Source organism: Melanostigma gelatinosum (genome assembly GCF_949748355.1).
Source record: "Melanostigma gelatinosum genome assembly, chromosome: 2".
NCBI classification, from domain to species: domain Eukaryota; kingdom Metazoa; phylum Chordata; class Actinopteri; order Perciformes; family Zoarcidae; genus Melanostigma; species Melanostigma gelatinosum.
In genome coordinates this window covers 17,901,919-17,923,864 of record NC_136635.1, presented here as the reverse complement: position 1 = coordinate 17,923,864, position 21,946 = coordinate 17,901,919, and the positions used below count along the sequence as shown (strand labels likewise).

The window sequence follows — 21,946 nt, the reverse complement described above, 5'->3', positions numbered from 1 at the left end:
AATGTTTTACTTGTGTTCTTACTGTTCGTTGAATATTTTGTTGAGTTGTTCTAATGTATTAAATTTGCTACAAAAGCCCATGCATCAACATTTTTATTTTGGAAACTGCACATCACTCTCACATGAAATGTTGAAAGCGTTTCTCTTTCAGGAGAATGCACACTGCAGCTGTGAGCACAGCATCTTAAAGCTGCTGTTTGTTGAATGCTTCCTTAATTACAAAGCAAGTTAAACAGTGAGCCATACGTGAGGGGAAAACATATTGACTGATTTAGCATCAAACAGAGAGAGATTGAGGGATGGGCGTAATTGTGATGGATCTTGGGGGGGGGGGGGCTGCTGCAGCAGTTGTCTGAAGGGGTGCAGTTGTATTACTCTCCTGTGATTTGCCATACAGAGACGAGTGTGGGTAGATTCTGTGTGGAAGCGTGAACACAGATAAGCCCATCAGAGGATGAAGGGAGAGACGTTACGGCGTGTGATCAGTCGACTATAAAATTGACTTAGACTGAGCAGTTTTACTGTCTCTCAAGAAAGATTGGTGATATGATATCGAAGGAAAATGTTAAACAATCCTACTATTTTTTTTTTATCTCTTTCACTCTCAGCGCCACTGCTCACTTTGTTTTTAGTGTAGCCAGACAAACACCATCAGTTTCCGGGTTTATATGTTTTCAAGTACAACGAATCTAATGCAACGGCCCGGCAATACGTTCTACCTTCATGAAAGTAGTTATCCGGGCTGATGTGGGAAATAAAAGGATCGACCCACCTTTTACCTCAGCTACTGTATCACAAATACGAGGGCCACGGTGGATGTACGTACCAGTAATCAAAATATAACGGATGTTTTTAAACTGCATCACGTGACACTAGAGGGTTACCTAGAGCGTCGCCAAACCTCCTGAGCTGCTTCTGTACTGTTCTGTTTGTTTTGATCCCTGCGCATAGCGAGAGTGAGTTGTGGTTTAATGCTTATACAGTTGTCTCAGTGTTCACACGAATTTGCAGTGTCCAAGCAATGAAAAAAACAAACAAGCACTGCTAGAAATCTCTGAGAAAATGAGTGTCAATAGGCTCAGTCCTACCACAGTAAACGCCGTCAGTTTCATTTTGTTTTACCTGGTTTCGATGTTCAGCTTTGGCTGACACTGTTTGAGAGAAGTGTTGATTCAATTACTGTTTTATTCTTACAGTAAAGTGTTCTCATTATTTATATAAGAACTCTTTTATTTATATCGACTCAGGTAGATGAAATATTGGAAACATGTCTTTTGGATTTTCTATTTTGTATCATGGATATATACTGTATATACCGTTTTTAAGTCATACTGTACTGCTACTTTTGATGTATCATACTCACTCTTGCCATTGAGTGTTTTGCAGTTTTGCCATTGTTTTGCCATTGAGTGTCACTCATCTTGAAGCTTTCAAGAGCCTTAAGCAGGTGTATGAGCTCCTTTACTATTGACAGCAGTTCTTTCCTTTGGCCCATTCAGCCGCTGTTACGCTGAGTGAAAAGAAGAATGAGGTTGAGAGCAAAAATAAATAACCGTTTCACAGGGGTAATTAGGTTGTTGGTGTTTTGGTCCCTTTTGCCAATGTGTTGTTTACTGTTGTGGATCCACAGCGTCTGCAGCTGGAGAAACAGCAGATGTTTCTTCTTGTTTCTGCCACATAGAATCTGAAGCTTTAAACTGGGCCCCAGTAGTGTCTGAGTGGGACCTTGAATTAGAGTATGACATTACATACTGAGTGCGGATCAATGTTTATCACATCTCGTTATGATTATGTAAGTTGAATTCATATTAATGATCTGATTTTTGTCATGCTGCCCAGTGCGTACCTATTCTCCCTTAAAGAATAGGACTGAATGAATGTAGGTTTATTGCAAGCCCTTTTTTTAAACTGTGAACAATGACAACAATAAGCCATGTTATGGTTTTCTTGGCAATGTACAGAAAAGGTAACGGATCTGTCGGCTCACCTCCGTCTATTTTAAATTGCTGCGGAAATTGTGTGCTTCCTCGCGCTCATATTTTACAATAAATGACTGATATAATTTGCAGACACGGAGAGTTGCAGCATAGCTGAGCATAGCCCTGACAAATTACATGTTAATAACCTGCTTAAATATCCCAACACAGTGGTGCAGCATGCTCCTTCAAGCCTTATTACAATCTCTTCGTGCTCCTTTGGTTCCATTGCTGGACTGTTGCCATGAAACGCTGCCATTGTGAGAGGAAGTCCAATCATTGCTCAGGTCTTTACTTTAAACCTGACATCCTGCCTCCGATATTCGACAGCCTGGAAATAAGGGTGTTACTCTAGGCTTGTTGATTTGTGTTTGCGTGTTTACAGAACTCCTCATAAATCCATAATCGTTCTTTAAATATTTCTCTTCTGCATCTCCATGAAGCAGGTGTTGGAATTTGGACAAGCTCGGTCAGTGGATGAGGATGGCAAAGACGACTAAGCCTCTTAGGTTTTGTGCCAGAGAGGAAAATAGTTTTTCATTAGAGTGATGATTTTGATAATCTCCACTGGATTGAGACCAAGAATTCAGTACCAGTACATGAAATTCTGCAGGATATTTGTTTGTGTTTTGCACTAAGTTAAAACAGATGGAAAAGATACAGCATTTATGCATTGTGGAGGAAATACAGAAGAGCATTATTTTGAATGTGAGCGTGTTGATCATTGATATCATAAAAACTCTGATGGCTCTTTCATTTGCTGCCCTGCTCTTACCACATCTGTTTAATCCTGGACATTATTGTCTTTATGGGGCATTAACACCTTTTTAAAAATCCCCTCTTTCGGTGACCATCTGCTTTTATGAGGCCATTGTACAATGATGGCATTGTAGCCAACGTTTCTGTTTGTCGCTATTACCTTCCATAACACTCAATTATTTAGGAGGCGTTCCTCTGCCTCCTAATTTGAGGGCTTCCGATTTCTTTTTGCCATTAACAGCGTGGATGATGCAGTAGCTCATTTGCACACATAGCTACTTAGCTTTGTAGGGGAAATGATCGGTACAATATGACACGGTCTTTACAACCCTAATAATGGATTTCTGTGTGTGAGGTTGGTGTCATTTTGGGCATCCGTGTTGAGAGGTGCGGCGCCATATGCTTGCACATGTCATTGACTTTCATATCATCACTCATTAACACCATCGTGTGCCGGTAGCCTCGTGTTTTTATTGAAGGAAACGGTGTTAAAAAACAAAGTCATGTACTGACTTGAGCCCTGATGTTTCCGCATACTGTCTGTTCTACCAGCTCACACTCCACTCTTGTGCAGGGATCATGGGTCTCTGTGCCATTTAAAGAGCATGTGTCGTGATTTTCCTAATCAAAACATGGATAAACAAATAAAGTGCACCTCCTACGCTGTTGTGTCATTGTTAAAGAGAGCGAATGGGCACATAAACCTGAAGGCAGATGCTTTATATTCAAGTGAATAAGTCAAAGCATAAAAAGTTTAATATTTGATTCATGTGACACTGGTCCAACTCCATCCCTTACAAAACATGTTTATATTAGTACTAATGTGCCTTTCCAAATACATTTGGAGGAAGCATCATTGCTGCCTGCATTACACTTATCGCCGATGGGAAGTTTGTTTTGGAGTTCCACGACAAAATCAACAAATTCAACACACGCAGAACAACACTATCAGAACATAAAACCAGTAACACACATCATAAAACCACCAATCATAAAAAAGAAGACATAGTTTGATGATCCTGTCGAGGAGTCGTATGAATGAGGGTGAGGTGGGTGTTGTGATGCACAGAGAGTTCAATGTGTTGGTAGGTAGCAAGGTTAGGGAAACATTGTGCTTTTGGTTTAGTATGGAAAAACTCATTGTGTCCTGTTTAGTGCTTTTAAGTATTTAACTAAGGCCTCGATATTTCCTTAACCTTTTTCAGTTCACTAAACATAACCATAAACAAATGTTAATCATGCTTTTGTTGCCCTGAGAGGATAAATGGAGGGAAAATAAATCAGATGCAGTAAACATTTTACAGATACTTTAAATATTCATATTCCTTGTGATGTTCAATGTTGATAAAAACAAAATAACAGTAATACCTTTGATATTATGCTCCCTGATTGGTGCTCGGAAGTATGTGACATCGCTATTGCCCAACTGCACCCTGTCCACTTTAGCTCATTTAAAAGAGCCCAGACAAAAGCACAAATACAGAAATCTATCAACTGAAGGAACCCAAACCTTTCTAATTGGAGTAGAATAATAACATTTTTCTTCCCCTTCATGTTGGACCACATTTTTCACATGAAGAAGCCGATTAAGAAAATATATGTTTTGGGCCTTTGAAGCCTAAAAGACATCATTACTTGCTGTTTTGATTGTTCTGCATTGGACATACAATAGATGAAAACCCTGACCCGACTCTTTCGGCTGAAAGCCTCCATAAAGAAAGATCCTTACCTATAAATAAGCATGAATATGAAAACATTTAATATGAACACATACAGTTGTTATTGTCACACACTTTACCCTACAGGACAATGTAGATAGGCATCTGTGGCCAACAGTGTTTTGTCATTATCATAAGCTCATATTATGCAATCTTTTTTGTTTTCACTCTGCCAATCTTTCCTCCATCATTTCTTCAAAATTGCATTTCACCACCTTGAGAGTGCACTTACACATTCTGTCTTTAATTTGTTTTAGTCTTGCAGATGTTTGTGATTATAAATCTGTAATTAATCCGTCTCCTCGAAAGAGCAAGTCCCAACATCTCGGTACAACGGTGCAACTACAGATTCCTCACACAAACTGCCCATTACCCACCGACCAGTTACCAGACCATATTAATTACCGCTGCCGCCTTGCTCACACAGCTCTGTCTGGCTAATTCCGTAGTGTCCTCCTGGCACAAGTCAATGCAGCTTCAAGGCTCAGGGCTTCCTCGTAATTGGAACAAACATGGCAGTAGTGATGTTTGGAGCTAAATATTTGCCAGAGGCACTGTTGACTGCAGTTGTATTATCCTCTTTGTCACAGCTCTCAATAAAGGCACACCGTTCGAGATACACATACTGGCAAACCTTGTAATCCTGATTATAATAATCCTTTATGAAAATACCTTATTACATCCTGTCTGCAGAAGTTTTGTCAGTCAATTGATTGATCTGATTCATGAATTTGTTCATGAATAACAATTCCTCAAACAAACGCTTGACTTAGCGCACATGTTGTGGAATATAAACACCTATTATATATATATAATATACACCTATTTACTACAGGATGTATGTAAATGTTATGTATTATTTAAATGTGTGTTACCATATTAACTCTGGGTTATTGTACCAAACATATGCTTGTTTGAAACCTGGTCCCCTTGTTGATTTTACACATTAAACTGCATATGTTCCATTGTCTTGCCTGAAGAATTTTCTGTCCTTTTGAGCTTAAGTGAACATGCTGCTGCTTTGAAGGGGTAGACTCTCCCAGATCCTCTCTGCGCTCGGCAATTAGCCAGACGGACTCTTGTTTCCTTAGTGACAACTGGAAAGCAGGTATTGCCTTCTAGCCTGCTAACCACAGGCCTGCTTTGTTTCTCACTCAGCCAACCGTGAACATTGTGCATGGTCTACCTCCTTCATCTCCCGAGCCACTGAACTGCTCTCTCCATAACATTTTGATGAAGGTGCTCTCAGGAAAAATACATTTCTGCATTTAGACAGCCTTTTTCCGTTTCTACACCGCCGTGTAAAAAACATTTGATTCAGATTTTAGATGAAAATTTGAATGAGCAGAATTGTCTCTTTCCCTTCTTGTTTCTTTACGTTTGGCCTGTTTCCCATATTAGGCAGGAAATCATTGGAAAAACTGAGTGTTTGTTTATTTATCACCAAAGTAATTATACATGTGAACTCACAATTGAATGCCAGAAGGTGTGAAGGCAAATACCGAACAGGCATGCTCAATTGCAGCTCATGATTGATACCGCAAAGGCAGCAGAAGCATACTAACCTGCTCGTTAAATGATGTCGTGAACATTCGGCAGCCGGCTGTAAACTGTTGACAGAAATCCCAACAAGCTGATTGAAACACTGCATCTTAGTTTGTAAGTGTGTCTTTTAGATTAAGCAAATTTAGAAAAAAAAAAGAAGGGATATATACAGTTGAGTTGATGAACCAACAGAGAATCATCATCTGATCCGCTCAGCTTTACGGAGCTTTATAGTTTCAGCTCATTGTTTCAATAAATGGAGTAAATAATTCCGTCAGCAACAACTCTGGCGTGTACAAACTTAATTCTGCAGAAGCAAACTGCATTATATTTTGGGTGGCCAGTTAGGGCTGCATGCTCAAGGACCTCTCGAGGTTTTGGCGAATCACGCTTTCACAAAAGAGTTCTTATTTCCTGTTTATACTGCCTCTGACTCCCCACTCACTGTTCACCCTACTGAGTACACCTTTGTAGGTATCAATATTATTATAATATGTATTATTCATATTCCCAGCCATTCTTTGCCACAGCCCTAATCAAAGGGATACAGATAAGAGAGAAGTATTCGCAATAGAAAGGATTAAATTTGTCACAGTAGCTTGCATCTTTGTTTTATGCACAATCACAGTATTACAATACACTGGATTGAGGAAGAGCCATGTTCCTCTTGTGTCATGATTAGAGTAAATTACTTTGACGTACCAATCTTACTCTGTCCCGAAGTCAAGGAATAAGACAAAAGCCGCCTCAAATGTCTTTGTTCCAGACGTGAAGGTTTTGCACTTACAGACAAATGTAGTTGGATGGGAGAGGGATAAGAGCCAAGAATAAAATGATTGAAATTTCCAATCTGGAGCTGAACAGCAGTATGAGCAGAGATGAGATGCAAACCAAGAATCCCTTTGGGGGTGAAGAATATGGATTCTAGGATCCTGCTGCTGGTCCACAGGGACGCAGGCAATCGCTCAGCTGTTTGATATCCTGTTGTAGGTTGTGCTTGATGCTACTGTGGGCTTTTTACTCACCCTGAAGAATATCTGATGATATGATCAATGTTGTTTTCGTTATTTTATCTTTGACACCTTTTAAGGAGCAGACCTTTACTTTCAGGGGTTGCAACTCCCGTAGAGTCCTTGTGTTGCATTGCCAGCCCTGCAGCCTGTTACAAGATATTGTATGTGTTCAGGTTATGGATCCCAGTGGCATAATGAAAGATTGCTTACTGAATGCAAGAGGAGCTGCCTGTATGTGTGTGTGTGTGTGTGTGTGTGTGTGTTTATGGATACAAGTGATATTGTATATATTCCTACACATTTAACTGCACTAAATACTCACTCACAAAAATAATCGTACATGTGGTTTTCAGAATATAAGCTTTTGGTTATAACATACAGTTTTTAATAATACAGGCGGTCCACATTTTCATTGAGCGAAACTGGGCACAGATGGCTCTAATGTAATCTCTTAAATCTGCTATTAATCACACTGTTCAGAAATGAGGGAAAAGACTGCATGAAAGGTCATGAAAAGTTGGATTTGTAGGATGGTGCCTCATGGTAACTATATGCAAGAAGTGCGTTTAGCTTAACAGGTTTACCTTTACCAATTTATTGTATTGCCAAACCCAACAGTGACTATCCTCATTCCAATTTCTACGCATACAATCTTCATCTCAGCAGTTGTGACCAGGGATTCAACAGTCATAGCTCCAGTATACACGGTTCAGGTGCAGTTCAGTCCAAACACATCAGCCTCAAGCCGGAGGCACCTCTGCTGCAGTGAGCAAACGGGGCCTTCACTTTCACACTTACATTTTGGTCAATGCGCACAAGGAGCCAATTATTCAGAGAAATCATGTTATGGCAGAAAGAAATCGGAGAACTTGTTGACACGCACTGCAGTAACCTGGTTACTCTAAATTCCAACATGCAGCTGGTCAACCCACAAGGTGTCTCCAGTCTCTTACAATCCACTCTTCTTTTTATATGAACAGAACATTCCCCTAATTTAAGAGAGATGTTTTTACTCAATTTTGTTTAAAGAAAGGTAGAACCACCGTCTTTGATCAACCTCAATTTCCGCAGGCGAAATTGCCGGTCACTTGGCTCGGAAAGTTATTTCCTCTTGCACAACCCTTAGCAACGGTAAAGCAGTAAAGGAAATGTACTGACCATCAAGAACACACACAATTGGAATCATCAGGTTCAATATAGATCAAATACATCATACTATTTCAACCAAAGACGTTTGAAAGGGTTTACGTCCTTGAATCCAGGCTTTTCATGGGATGGTGTCAACAAGCAAAAAGGCCAAGACTATTCCCTGCATGCAGACTCTTCAGATGCAAAAAGAATCCTCCAAGAATACTCCAAGTGCAAAAGATGTTTGCTGATAAGTTCAAGTAGTTGGTAAACGATTGGTCATTGCTGTTTGCCTGAAAGCCTGTTCATGTATGTATACATCTTGAAACCAAAATGTTCACTTTTCTCTCGTCTTAGTTTTCTCTCTTATATCGTCCTCTGATAAGTTTGCCAAAAAAAATGCATTCTAAAAATACAAATTTGGCCATTTGCATCTGCTCTCTAAATTACCAAAGGGCTGTTGTTGTGGACAAATTTGAGATGTTCACTTTAATATTTCATTTGACACAGCTGCCAGAAGAAAGATAGCAGCCACTGAGACTGAGAGGACAACGGCCACACACAAGAGAAGAGTGAGCCTAATAAGAAAAATAGTGGCGACAACACACGAACTGCTGATAACAAATCTAAAGAGACACTGAGTGGCCGCTGTATATTTCCAAAACTAATCACATTGAGGAGTTCCAATTTGCAGGAAATTAACATCAAAATTGCATCTGAAGGACCTAGACATCTTGACTAAATTTGAATTCTGCCACCAACCTTTTCTTTTAAATAAATTAGACACCCAGGCTTGCTGCACTTTATTTATTCATACATTTTCGTTCCCTTTCTGACCTTATATTGCTTGACGAGCTCAACAATTTGTGATAGTCGCTACAAAATCACCCACAAGTCATTTAAGCCACTGCTTGTTTTTTGATGTTTTGATGTTAATTCTCTAATCCAGATATTCAAATTCAAAGAGACGTTGGGCTAACACCTCGTTTGTCTGCTCCGTCTGACACACTATGGGAACAGAAAGGGACACGGAGGACAGGAGTATGTATGATTAGCTACTAAAATGTTTGCGGATCGTTGGCAAAGTGTCTCTCCACACACAGCGGAGGCGAGACTGGTGAAGTGAAGATAATGTGGTTGGTACCGGTAACAAACAGGCTCGGTAGTGAACAGTGTTACATTTGTAGAATTTTATTCCAGTGGTGTCTGCGAATGTTTGTTTCCGACTCGTGTGATCTAACCGTTTCCAATAATTCCACATTACAAACACGATTGTCTCTCAAATACACACACATGAGACTTTTAGTAAATCATCACATGCACACATGTCTTGTCTTCCGTAAACCTTTTTACCCTCCAAACACGTACACACACACCTACACACACACACACACACACACACACACACACACACACGCGCACACACACACACACACACACTCACACACTCACACACTCACAGGGATTTCTGCAATGAGTGACTTTACCTTGATCTACTTTGATGAAGCGATATGCTGGAGATTGAGATGTGATTGAATTGTGCTCAGTCACCGGCTGCCATGGTCAAAGTCATTACAGCTGACAAACTGTGTTCAAGCTAAAGAGTGAGGAGTCCTTGATGTGAACTGACTGAAGCCTATTACGAAGCTATAACAACAATGAACTGCGTTAGAACAAGGATTAATGACGCATATTGAAACGTTAAAGCACAGATCACAAATGAATAGTTGAGTGTCCTGTACTCAGTGTGGTTTAATAGTTTAATTTCTAGGAGAGAGCACCAAGAGCTTGATATGTTGTGTTTTGTAAAACCATACACGTAATGTGCAGCCTTGCAGCACTGCAGCAGAGACACATCTGTTCATGTTTCCCCCACATCACGAATCCTACTTTAACCGCAGGGAGAGCCTACATATGAATAATGTCATCACCTTTGTGTGAGTTCAAAATATTGATCATATTTTAGTATTGCCCGTGACACTACAGTACCTTCAAAGTAAAAGTACCAATCCTACAATGTAAACATTCCACCACAAGCAAAAACTCTGCTTTTAAAATACAACTGAAGTAAATGAATCATATTACTGTTGCATTGGTGTGAGCAGCATTGATCTCTTGTAGCTGGAACTAGTTTTAACTCGTTTATATACAGTTGGGCAGTTTAGTTTAGCCGGTGGTTTCAACATAGATAACGGAGTCGTGAGATGATTAATGGGAGAGCAAAGTAGAAAAGTCAAAGTTCTGCCACACAAATCTGTCTACATTTTCTGTACTTTTCTCTAATCTTTACCCTTCTGTGAAATATTGAAAGGTGTTGCCATTTTGGGCCCTGAGCATTGAAATTATACCACCTGAGACGTTAGAGGTGAAATGTCTCTGAGCTGGAACTGCTAACAAATCACATTAGGCCCAAACTAGACTCTACTTTTGTAACAAACCACAAGACAAATCGTTTGTAGCCACGGGTTTAATCTTTAACAACGCATGGTGTTTCATCAGCTCATCATTTACTCGTCTGTTGCTTTGTGTGTGAAGAAAATTGAGTTAGGTCTGACTTGTACAAGAATGAAACAACGCTCAGTGTGACATTTGATTTTCAGATTCACAGCTCACTCAATAATCGGTGTGTTGGAGTACTCGCAGTATATCGAAGTTTTAAAATACTACTGAAGTAAATTAACAAAGCATGGTGTTTCATTAGCTCGTCATATGTTTTGTGTGTGTCTTAATGTGAAAAGTAACTGGTACCTACTCCTGTCAAATACATGTAGTGAGTAAAAAGTAAAATATTTCCCTCTGAAATGTTGTGGAGTAGAAGTACATAATAAAATAATCTTTCGTAAGTGTGCTTCATTACTTTCCACCACTGGCATTTCAAATGTTATGCTTGAACCTGACTGATAGATGTGTGGAAATACTTACTGTGTCGTTTGTACTTTGCTCACAGCTACACCCTGCGTGTTGTCGGCAACGGGATCAAGGCTCAGAGTGCCAACCCTGAAGTCAAAGTGAAGGGAGCAGACCCTGTGATAAATCAGATCATTGACAAACTGAAGCACGTCAATCAGGTGAGCCCCTCTTGTTGTCTTTAAATACACTATAGGAAATCTCTCTTTTTTTGTAGTTCTCACACCACTTTAAGTGTATGAAAAAAAAAGACGAATGTCTCTAATTCCATCCCTCATTCTATCAAACATATGGTATCTGCCTCCTCAGGCAATATGCTAATTCTCTGCGAGTCTTTGAGTTTATGGAACATTAAGTATCTCTCGGTAAATTCTGGCTTGTTTTTCAAGGTACACAGAAAAGAAACAACTGCTCACAGAGCTGTAGCCTCTTATTCATGACCTTTGAATAATCATATCATCTTTCATATTACCAGTAAATACCGGCTAATAGAAAACTAGCCTCAAATGCAAAAGCATCTCCAGGCAATGAAAAAAAAATCAATCTTTACGCAGTTAGAAAATCATTTTGTCTGGTTTGCGTGTCTTCATATTTACAAAATTCTTTTTCTGCTCTTTGTCAAAATCAATGTAGCTTTTCTATCACCCGGCCTGCACGTTTGTGCTGCTGTGGCTCCTTTCAGTGCTGTTTAACTCTCAGTATGATGAGATTAGGGCAGTTTACTGGAGCACTTTCTCTTCTGCAGCTTCAATAACAGCTGCTGTAGCAGCTTCTGGGTTGTTGTACTGTGACAGCAGCTTCACATGTCTGTTGCTTTGGTTTCCCAAGTGGCAGTCTGAAGGCCAGGTCATCTCTCTTGACCCGGTGCTGGCACCCCCTCCCTGACTAATTCACACCAGCTGTGGGATGTCAGAACACATAAATCGATATCATAACCATTTGAGAGCACCTGATCTGCCTCGTTGACATTCACTGCGTACATGTCTTTCTCTCTGTCTGTTTTTTTGCCAGCTGCATCTTAAATGTGCTTCTTTGCGTACGTCCTTGTGGTTTTGTGAATTTTAACCGAGAGGAGAAAGACTGTTTTATGCGTTTAAGCTTAGAAAGCTATGAAATTGTTCATCTGCTGCACATGATTTACTGTTACCATGAAACAGATCACGATCGTCAGATCAGCAGAGCTTATGTAATCATTTATAATCTTCTGAGAGCAAGTCCTTCAGTGACTGTAAACATACTCAGTCGTCTGTTGCTTTGTTTTAAAACTGTTGCTTTGTTTGAACACGTTTGTGGCGTCACGAGCAGCGATGAAACATGACACTTGGGCTCAACACTTATGTGTAGCTCATTATCAGTTAACTCACCCATCTGAGAGGGAAATATCTGGTGTGTGATGAAAATTGAGTTAGGTCTGACTTGTAGCAAAGATACAAGAATATAACAACGCTCACAGTGTGACATTTGATTTTCAGATTCACAGCTCATTCAATAATCGGTGTGTTGGAGTACTCACAGTATATCGAAGTTGTCTTTTTTTGCTTCAGTTTTGGAATAATTTTTTTCAGCCCTTTCACAGTTGTCTTTGAAATCTGTTGATTTTTTGAAGAAGTCTCTTTAACAATACAAAGACAGTGACAGAGTAGATGCACGGTTTCTTTCAAAAGGTTGTGACTGGCTCTTCCAGCAACATTTCTTCCAAGTTTACTTGGAAATTAATAGATGAATAAAAAGAAAAGTGTGGTATGAATGTAATAAAAGTCAAACACCTTACACTGACTTACTGTCTGCCAATTGTCCTCAAAAAAATCTGCCAATGTAAATACATAAAAAATTTGTTCAGCAAAGGCAACATGGAATTAAATGATAACGCAACCTCAACGGAGTTTCAACCAGAGCTGATTTACAACGTGTTGTCTTTCTTTCTGTTATATGATGTATTTTCTGTCATGAGCCCACCTCCCAATAAGTTGGTCTGAAAACAAATTAATGTTTATTATTAAAAGACATTGTCAGATTCATATTTTTGACATATTTTTGACTCGTGCAGCGTCAGTTGGTTGGTTGATCGACCACTTTGATTCACAGCTGTGGATTGCCGTGACATTTTACACGGACATTAGCCTTTGAACCCTGACTTTCCATCCAACACATATCAAGTTAAAACAAAGCAAAAATAAACACATTTTGTAAAGGCATTTATGGTTCCCAAATGATTTATCCTGATGACTTTGGTTGATCCCCTGACGTTTCCTCTGGTGCCACAATGAGATTAGTGTTTGATGGATTGCCATGAAATGTGGTACACACATTCACATCCCTCTCAGGATAAATTGGAGTAACTTTGGTCCCCTGATTTTCCATTTCACGCTATCATTCGTCAACATTTTTATCGGCCCAATATGACCAAATACCTGCAAAACTAACAACATTTCCATCAGCCTCTGCTGCACTTAGTGCTTAGCAAATAGCACGCTAAACTGTAGTGAACAGGTAGTAGACTCTCAGTTTTGTTTAGACGTGGGGGCTGGTGAAATTTAAACAGTAGTGAAATATATTCACACATAAACAAATTTAGCTATCTTCTAAATACTCTCATTAGCATCCTAACAATTATCCAGCTACATACGATTGATAGCGTCATAAATTGTCAAGGCAGCTGTATAAAATCACTGGCGTGACCACTGTTCACGCCCTCTGTGAAACCAAAAATCAACGTTAAGTTGTAACGTAACCAAAGTTACATGACGTACTTAACTTAAGTTGCATACGTAATGTACTAAATGTGACAAATGTCCATATTTTAACATAAGTAGTTTTGTTGCTTCTAACGAGCGGGAACTGACACATGCAAAGATCGTACGTCACAGTTTGAAGCTTAGGGCCACAGACCAAGCTGCCATATTTGACGAGTTGAGAGTGTTGACAAAAACAGAGCTATCTCACCCATGTTTGACACACTTCAGCAAAGGCATTACACTTATATTACCCACAGCTCCAACAATCCCCCACCGAAGTAATAACAAACTAAAGAAAGTCATAATTAGTCCCTCAGAATATAAATATGAAGTATGAAATGAATTCGCTGACGGAATTAACAACCTGTTAATTAAAAACAACACAAATGCAACACAGGAGTATTTTTAGCTGTTAAACAGATGTTCTTTCAGTAAGTTCATGTTAGGTGTAAGAATAAAACAAGAATCTCCAAAAACCTTCTATATCACTTGAAACACTCGGAGATTCGTGTTTGTTACTCTGTAAATTGCATCCAGTCATTGTTAAAGCTGTATTTCGTGTTTTCATTTCTGAATGAGAGATTCATAAGAGATCTTTGAGGCACCAAATCCATCTTCAACAATTTTAGACAAGATTTGGAGACACTGACAACAGATCACAATTTTACTCCAGCTTCTAGATTTTCCTGCTAATCTTTTCTGTTTAATTTGCTGGTTTAATCTGAATGTGGCCAATTTAAAACCTTGTTCAAAACTGATCGGCTGAGGTGTGATGGCTGCCTTCAGTCGTGTTCAAAAAGCTTCTTTCTTGTAAAATTGAGAGCCCTCAAAAGTTAGATGCTTGTTGTCAAAATCTACTTGTGTTGAATTCAACACTTGCCCTTTTGCACAAGTGCTGTTTGCCAAATCCTCATGTTCTGTGCCAGCACTGCCTCCAGCACATGCAGACAACATATAAATAAAGACACAATGCCTGTTCTGCTGGGTAAACAGTGAACCTTGTCTGTTTTAGTCATGATGAAAACCTACAATTAATTGTTGCAACATCTCGAGTACACTCAAGCCAAATTACACTCAAACAGAAGTGCTTTGTTGTGTTATGTCTAAACCTCATGTCAGATACATATTGCACTGATTTGTTTTCTCCCAGTCGCTCTTGTGGATAAGACACTTTACAGAAGCCTGACACATACAAAGGTTGGGGGGGGGGGGGCTTGATCATTCATTGTAGATATTTGGTAAAAGGTTCACAACATATGGACACAGAGGGCTTCGGTAAAACAATGCAGGGTCGTCCAGCTAAAAACAAAATTGAACCTGGTTCAACTTGTGTCTCATTGGACACCATCTGGTTAGGTACTGCGATGGCCAGTGAAATACATGACAGGGCAGATTCGATAGATTCAAAAATTTCCACAGTGATGACTTTCAGAACCACAAAATGTTCTCTGTGCGTATTAAAAAAGGCTGTTCGGTGTTTTGTCATCTGATACGCCTTTAATCAACAACTCTGTTGCTAAAATTGGACTTCCTGGATTAAATTGCATTGACTCATCTGTGCCTTAAACAACATGTCCCCACCAACGCTGACCCCTCCTGGGAAACCAGGATTGTTTTTTCTGTTTGTAAAATATTATTTTTATTGTAAAGTTTTATTTGCGTAAACTATTTCTAATTATTATAGCTGAGCTTTATGATATATATATATATATATATATATATATATATATATATATATATATGGGCTTATGAATATGGATTGTTATTTTTTGAATAAAAGCACCTCATCAGGCTGGCTGCCTGATACAAAGAAGCGCTGCTGCCTTAAGTACACTCATGTGGTTGAGCACAGGCTTTCTGAAGCAGTGAATGCTTTTAAGAGAGCTAATTAATCAACACGGTCCCTGTGGACTCTGAAGTATACTGTATTGTGCTTTAGATTCACAAAAAGTATAAAAAAATACATCTATTTTATTATCATACGTTGACATAGAGGAAGGTGAAATCTTAAAAGCGATGTTGTGTCTAAGAATTGCAGACTTCTATACAATACATCTGGTCCTATTTATTCAACAGCTTGTGTGTTCACAGTCTTTGAGTCTATTTGCATTATCGTCTCATTGGGACTTGATTTACAAATATTTTTGATTGGCATCTCATTAGCCTGTGATGTGCATCAAAAGTGTCATTTAACATCCATGTTCAAGCCTCAGATGTTATTCCCCTGCTGTCTTCAAGGTGTTTTTCAGACATCTTTTGAGGCACACAGCAAGTTGAACAGAATACATGACAGGAAGTGGTTATCATGTATTTCAATGGCAATGTGGCTGTTTATGATGGAAACTGGGGCTTTAGGGAGATATGTTGATCATGTTCAGGTGTAAGATGCAGCTGGTGTAAAATGGTGATGATTCGACATTTTAATGTTGCGGTTTTTGTTTTTTTGAGTACTGAATGCAAAGGGAGGAAGCATAGAGATGTGTGTGGGGGGTTAATGGCAGCTCGGCAAACATCAATTACCTATACCAGTGCACACACTCATTCAATTGTGCACATGAGTGCCTGGTATACACCACACAGTATATTACTTCTATGAATCACTAAGGTACTGCTGCACCTTGTTAATAAGATGCAACTTACCTTAAAGTACATGTGCACGAATGGCAGGTTGCCTGTTAAAAAGGCCGGAGAGAAAGTCTAGACTGAAATATGGATGAAGGCAAAACGTGAAATTCTGTAACATTTTAAAGGCACCGCTGTGCATTTTATAAGGACAAGAGTGATTTGTCCACACAAACGTTGATATTAATGTTTTTCATGTCAGAAATGTTCTTTACTATTTATATTTATTCGCCCCTGATCTTGACCAACTGAAGTGCAGAAACTGCTCACAGTTTCCCGAGAACCGAATGGAAATGTATCATTGCTATTCCACAGCCGAGGCTGCGGGAAAACACAAAACACCAATGCAGCTATTGACAAATTCATCGTGCAATCTAAGTGTACAAACTCGAGATTTCATCATCTTGCTCATCAGCAGCTCTTTCCTATGAATTATTTGTTGGCTCCTCTCCTTCTTGCCTGTCCTCTCCTCTTGATGTGGTAAAACCCATTAAGAATCTATAAGTAGGCCCTGTCCCTGTGTCTCTCAATCAAAATCAGGAGCAAGCAGCTCCTCACCCCGTCTGCAGGCTGAATTATTTACCAATCATTGATGTGGTGGTTGACCAGCAGTTTTGTTTGTGAATTATTCATGCCCTCTCTCCTCTTAGTCCAAAGCATTAACACTGAGAATGTATTCACATTTTATTTTACGCGCTCCGAATGAGCATACCGCATCGTAACATTTGGCTGTTATAGAAGTCCGGTTAACGAGTAGACAGTCTTGATTATAAACAACATCCTGTTCTCTTAAAAATTATTTCATATTTAACACACCACAGGCGCCGAGCGTGACATGACATTGTTCGATTGAATCATGTTGGTATCCAGCAAAGAGTCTGTAAAGTCCGATATGACAGGGCTGTGCAAGCAAGTCTTAATTGGAGACAAATCTCAAAACCTGCAGTATAGCCTACTATAATTAATTTTTTAACCAAAGTTGTAGCTCATTAATGTGTTTTTGAGGAGGAATGAGCTATATCAGGCTTTACATGCTAGTATGATCCCTTCTTTTTTGGTTTCTGAAAATAGGATCTGATGGTTAATTTGAATTATATTATTCTAAAATTCACATTGCTATCCATCCATCCATCCATCCCTCTACCCATCCATTCATGTCCGGGGCCGGGTCGTCGGGCAGCTTGGAATTTCGGACGTCCATCTCCCTCGCAATGTTTTCCAGCTCCTTTCCTTTCGGATGTCTGAGCTCCTCACCCCGTCTCTAAGGCTGAGCCCAGCCACCCGATGCAGGAAGCTCATTTTGGCAGCTTGTATTCACAATCGCATTCTTTTGGGCACTACCCAAAGCTCATGGCCATAGGGGAGTGGGCTGAACGTAGATGGACTGGTAAATCGAGAGCTTTGCCTCCCGACTCAGCTCCCTCTTCACCAAAACGGTACAACGGCCACATCACCGCTGACGTTGCACCGAACAGCCTGAAAAGGACCCCGAGATTCTCTTAATTCTCTCGATCGGGGCAGTGACTCACCTCCAACCTGGAAGGTGCAATCCGGCAGAGAACCATGGCCTCAGACTTGGAGGTACTGACTATCATCATTACTGTATATTGTAATTTCTAGTCCGGACTCTCACTCACTGATGTGCTTTGCTGCTGCTGTACTGGGTCTGGATCAACACCCTGTCAGTGTTGCTGCTGCAGTGAGGTAGATGAAAAATGACAGTGTGTGTCATGGGAGCCGACTCACGTCCTGACACTTTTCTCCTCTGCCTGGCAAATAAGATCATTGTAAGATCTCGACTCCACCCTCTGTTTACAGATAGTAGAGTGTGTTCAAAGAGAATACCGATGAGCTTAAAAATCCGCACACAGCGTTGTTCATCTATCTCTGAAGGTGTGATTCGTTTTGCCACGTGACACCCGGCACCTCTTTAGGATATGTACCCTATACATACTCTGCTCTGTACATTTTGATAAACTATAAATATATTACATTACTGACGCACAATCAATGTTTGAAACTTTGAATTCTTTGCAGTTTTTTTGGAGCTACCTTCATCTGCGTGGAAAATAGTTGTGTAGGCAGGATAAATGGTGATAATGCCCTTACTTTTACAAGATACAGAGTAACATGGCCATCACCTTGTTCCATTACTGTAGACCCAGCTAGTGTACATACCTTAATGGCTTGAGGTCACAAATTGAAGTTGACAGCTGAAATAACATGGTAAGTATTAGACTGCAGCAAAGGAGACCTGTTTTCTCTAGTGCATGCTGTTGTTTTAGAAATGCTAGAACAATGGCGTGGTTTATTATTTTTAATGCTTCTATATAGAGGTTGGACAAGTACATTCATAGCCAAAAAAACATGATGTAGAGTTCAATTACTCTTATATTTTACATTTATCTGCTTTATTTAGTTTATTCCAAAGGCAGATGCCAATGTTAAGTGAATCTGTGTACTGTTAATAAATAAATAAATACAATTGTTGCACTGTGGCATTCTCAACCTTGGAAAATAAATAAAAAACACAATGGATAGTATAATTATGTGATACCAGGGAACACACACAATAAAAAGCACTATACGCATCATATGTGTGTGTGTGTGTGTGTGTGTGTGTGTGTGTGTGTGTGTGTTTGTGGAGGTACTATTCATTATTCTGACTACCTGTGTGAAGAAACTGTCTCTGAAATTGGTGGCGCGGGATTTAATGCTCCAGTAGCATTTTCCAGATGGCAGGAGTTAAAATAGTGTGCGGGCTGGATGACTGGTGTCCTTGATGACGCTTTGGGCTTTCCTTATGTAGCGGGTAATGAAGATATCATGGATTTGTAGCAGGTCTGTGCCAGTAAATGTCTTGATGCTGGCTTAAAATTGTTGTGCTGCAGGTTCCAGTGCTGGGCAGTGAAACCTGCTTAAGCATACACTGTGATGCAGCCTTTCAGAATATGCTGTCTATGGTGCAGCGATGAGAGTTAAGCCAAGTCTCAGCTACCATCCTGAATCTTTTGAGACACCTCACAGTCTTTGTTGTGATTTCATGAAAAAGCAGCTCGTATTATGAAGAAGTTTGTGATGGGTACCGTGGTAAATATGAAATGTATTAAATATCTCAGGTGGCCAGGGTGGGTATCTGAGGTAACCAAAGCCAGGGAAGACAAGAATGCATAGAACTATAGCTATATCTGTCAAAAAGAAGCAATGGGGAACTTTCTGGTGTGCGATCGCTCTAGCAGCTCTGTGAGGCTGCACCTAGGCAGGCACAGTCGTGCTTTGAGATGCTAACGTCCTCACAAAGATGATGTTTACATGCTGATGTTTAGCAGGTATTCATCATCTAAGTTTATTGTGTTAGCGTGGTAACATTTGCTAATTAGCACTAAACCCAAAATACAGCTGAGGCTGATGGGAATGTTATTCAGGTATTTGATCATAAACTTAAGTACTGGAAAAAGTGAAATTTTGACATGATGTTGACGGTGGAGGAAAGGTCTGGGGTTTGCCACAGTCAATAGGATTCATCCCCAGGGCACCGTGGATAATTGCACCACATTTAATGACAATCCATCAGATAGTTGTTGAGATATTTTTGGTTGATACCAAATTTATGTAAATGTTATTGGTGAAATGACCAAACATGGCCTCAAGAGCATTTCAATCAAAAGAGCCATTTCCAAAAGAAACACGTCAACTGTGTCTTATAGGCTTAAGAAATCATGTTAGTTTGCAGTGGAGAAAGTTCAACCACATTCATCTGCAGGGGGTCCGCGAAAGTTTTGGTTGATTAGAAAATAAAAAAAATAAAAATAAATTCTCTGAACATGAATGTGTCCATTATTTTAATAGTTCAGTATTGTATGCAAGATAACAGATATCTTTATGCATGGCAGTGGTACTAATAGGCCATCACTCATTTTTCGTTTCCACATTAAAATGAAAACATCAATTTGAAGAGCTTGTGTGCAATATCATGCAATTGACAGACAATGTTGATATTGGCATTGGTATCAGCTGACAAGGTATGTTGATAAAAGGCAGTGGCACGGCCCCCCTACTCACTGTACCTGTTTAAAATGAAAACATGAATATATGAACCTGTGTGTTATTTGAATAGCTTAGTACTGACTACTGAATGCACAATAAAGAGGTCTGTTTATACGTGGCACTAGGCCCATTTAATATAAAACACAATTGTATACAATATATATAGTCGGGGGTCCCTGCTCCATCTCTTTATCAGTTTGGGGGTCCTTGGCCTGAAAAACGTTGAAGACCCCTGTGATAATGGAATACTGGAGTGTTTTTTTTGACAATAAGAAAAACAAATATCGTTTGCCTTGTCTTGTTGGTTCCTGTGCAGTGGAATACACTGTTTTGTGTGAGCGAGTAACAAGAAGACAGAGACAGACCGACTGGTCACAATAAAACTCCATCTAAAACATTTCTTTGTCTTGTCTGGGCCTGTAGCCTGGGCTGCTCATATAGTTTGTTGTCTAATCTGTTGGTGTTCCACTCCTCCCGTAGTCATCGCTTCTTTATCCTCATTGTTATTAACGGCAGATTTTTCCCAGATTGTGTTTCCTGCCAGCGTAGTGGTGGCCATGGTTATTTGCTGGTGCAATTAATTGACATTTTTACAGAATTGTGAGGTGGATCACGACTGGGATAACTTAGATTTAAAGAGGTTGAGAACCACATGCTTAAACTGTAATAATTGAATTTCAGTGAAGTGCATACAGAAAAAGGGAACTTGTGTTTATCTACTAATAAAACAGGGTAAATACAGATATAAAGATATATTTCCTGTAATAGCCTGTGTCAAATAATGGTCAGGTTATCCTCTTAGCTCAGATTGATAATTACAACTATTTAAGAATTGTACAGTAAATGGAGGTTTGTGTAACTGAATAGAGAGCTCATGAGATAATATGCTGTGTTCTCTCGTACATGCACGCCCATACGGATGACATTTCCATTCAATTTCAACATCTAGTTGAAGCCATTATCTTGCGTACTGCAGAAAATGTGTTGCTCATCATTATCTCTTGTGGTGTTCGCTCTTAATTGGTGCAGCAATTTAAAAAGGAAATGGCCAAGCAGGGGGTCTCATTGTTCAGAAAATTCCTTCTAAATGCACAGTATTGTTATATGCTTGTAAGCAGTTTTGTTTTTGAAAGGAGTAACTGGTATTTGGTGGTCATTAACTCTCCACACGCTGCAGTAACAGCCAGAAGCCTGCCCAAGGATGCCTACTCAGAGCAGTTTCTCATCTGGAGATGCATTGAACGAAATCAGAGCTCCTGTCTCACAGCCAGTGTTAGACAAAGCCCCATGTCATTCACAGAAGTGAGGCCAATAGCACAGTTCATTGTGCATCAGAGAGAGCAGTACAGCTGTTCAATACAATCAAGAGCTGTTACTCCCCTGGCCCTCAAGAGTAAAAGAATCAAGTAGGCTGGTGATTGACAGACTTATTCGAACACAACAAATGTTTCCCCATCTTTTTGAAAGTGTGTTTGCTGTGGAATATCATTATAGAG

General features: G+C 39.7%; 1 protein-coding gene across 1 annotated transcript in view; it reads left to right on the top strand.

Moving 5' to 3' along the window:
- Positions 1-21,946, top strand: part of gpc5a (glypican 5a) — a 109,255-nt gene that overhangs the window by 38,741 nt on the left and 48,568 nt on the right. The window contains exon 7 of the mRNA XM_079295461.1: positions 11,087-11,207. Coding sequence (XP_079151587.1) covers positions 11,087-11,207 — 121 coding nt within the window. The remainder of the gene's footprint in view (positions 1-11,086; positions 11,208-21,946) is intronic.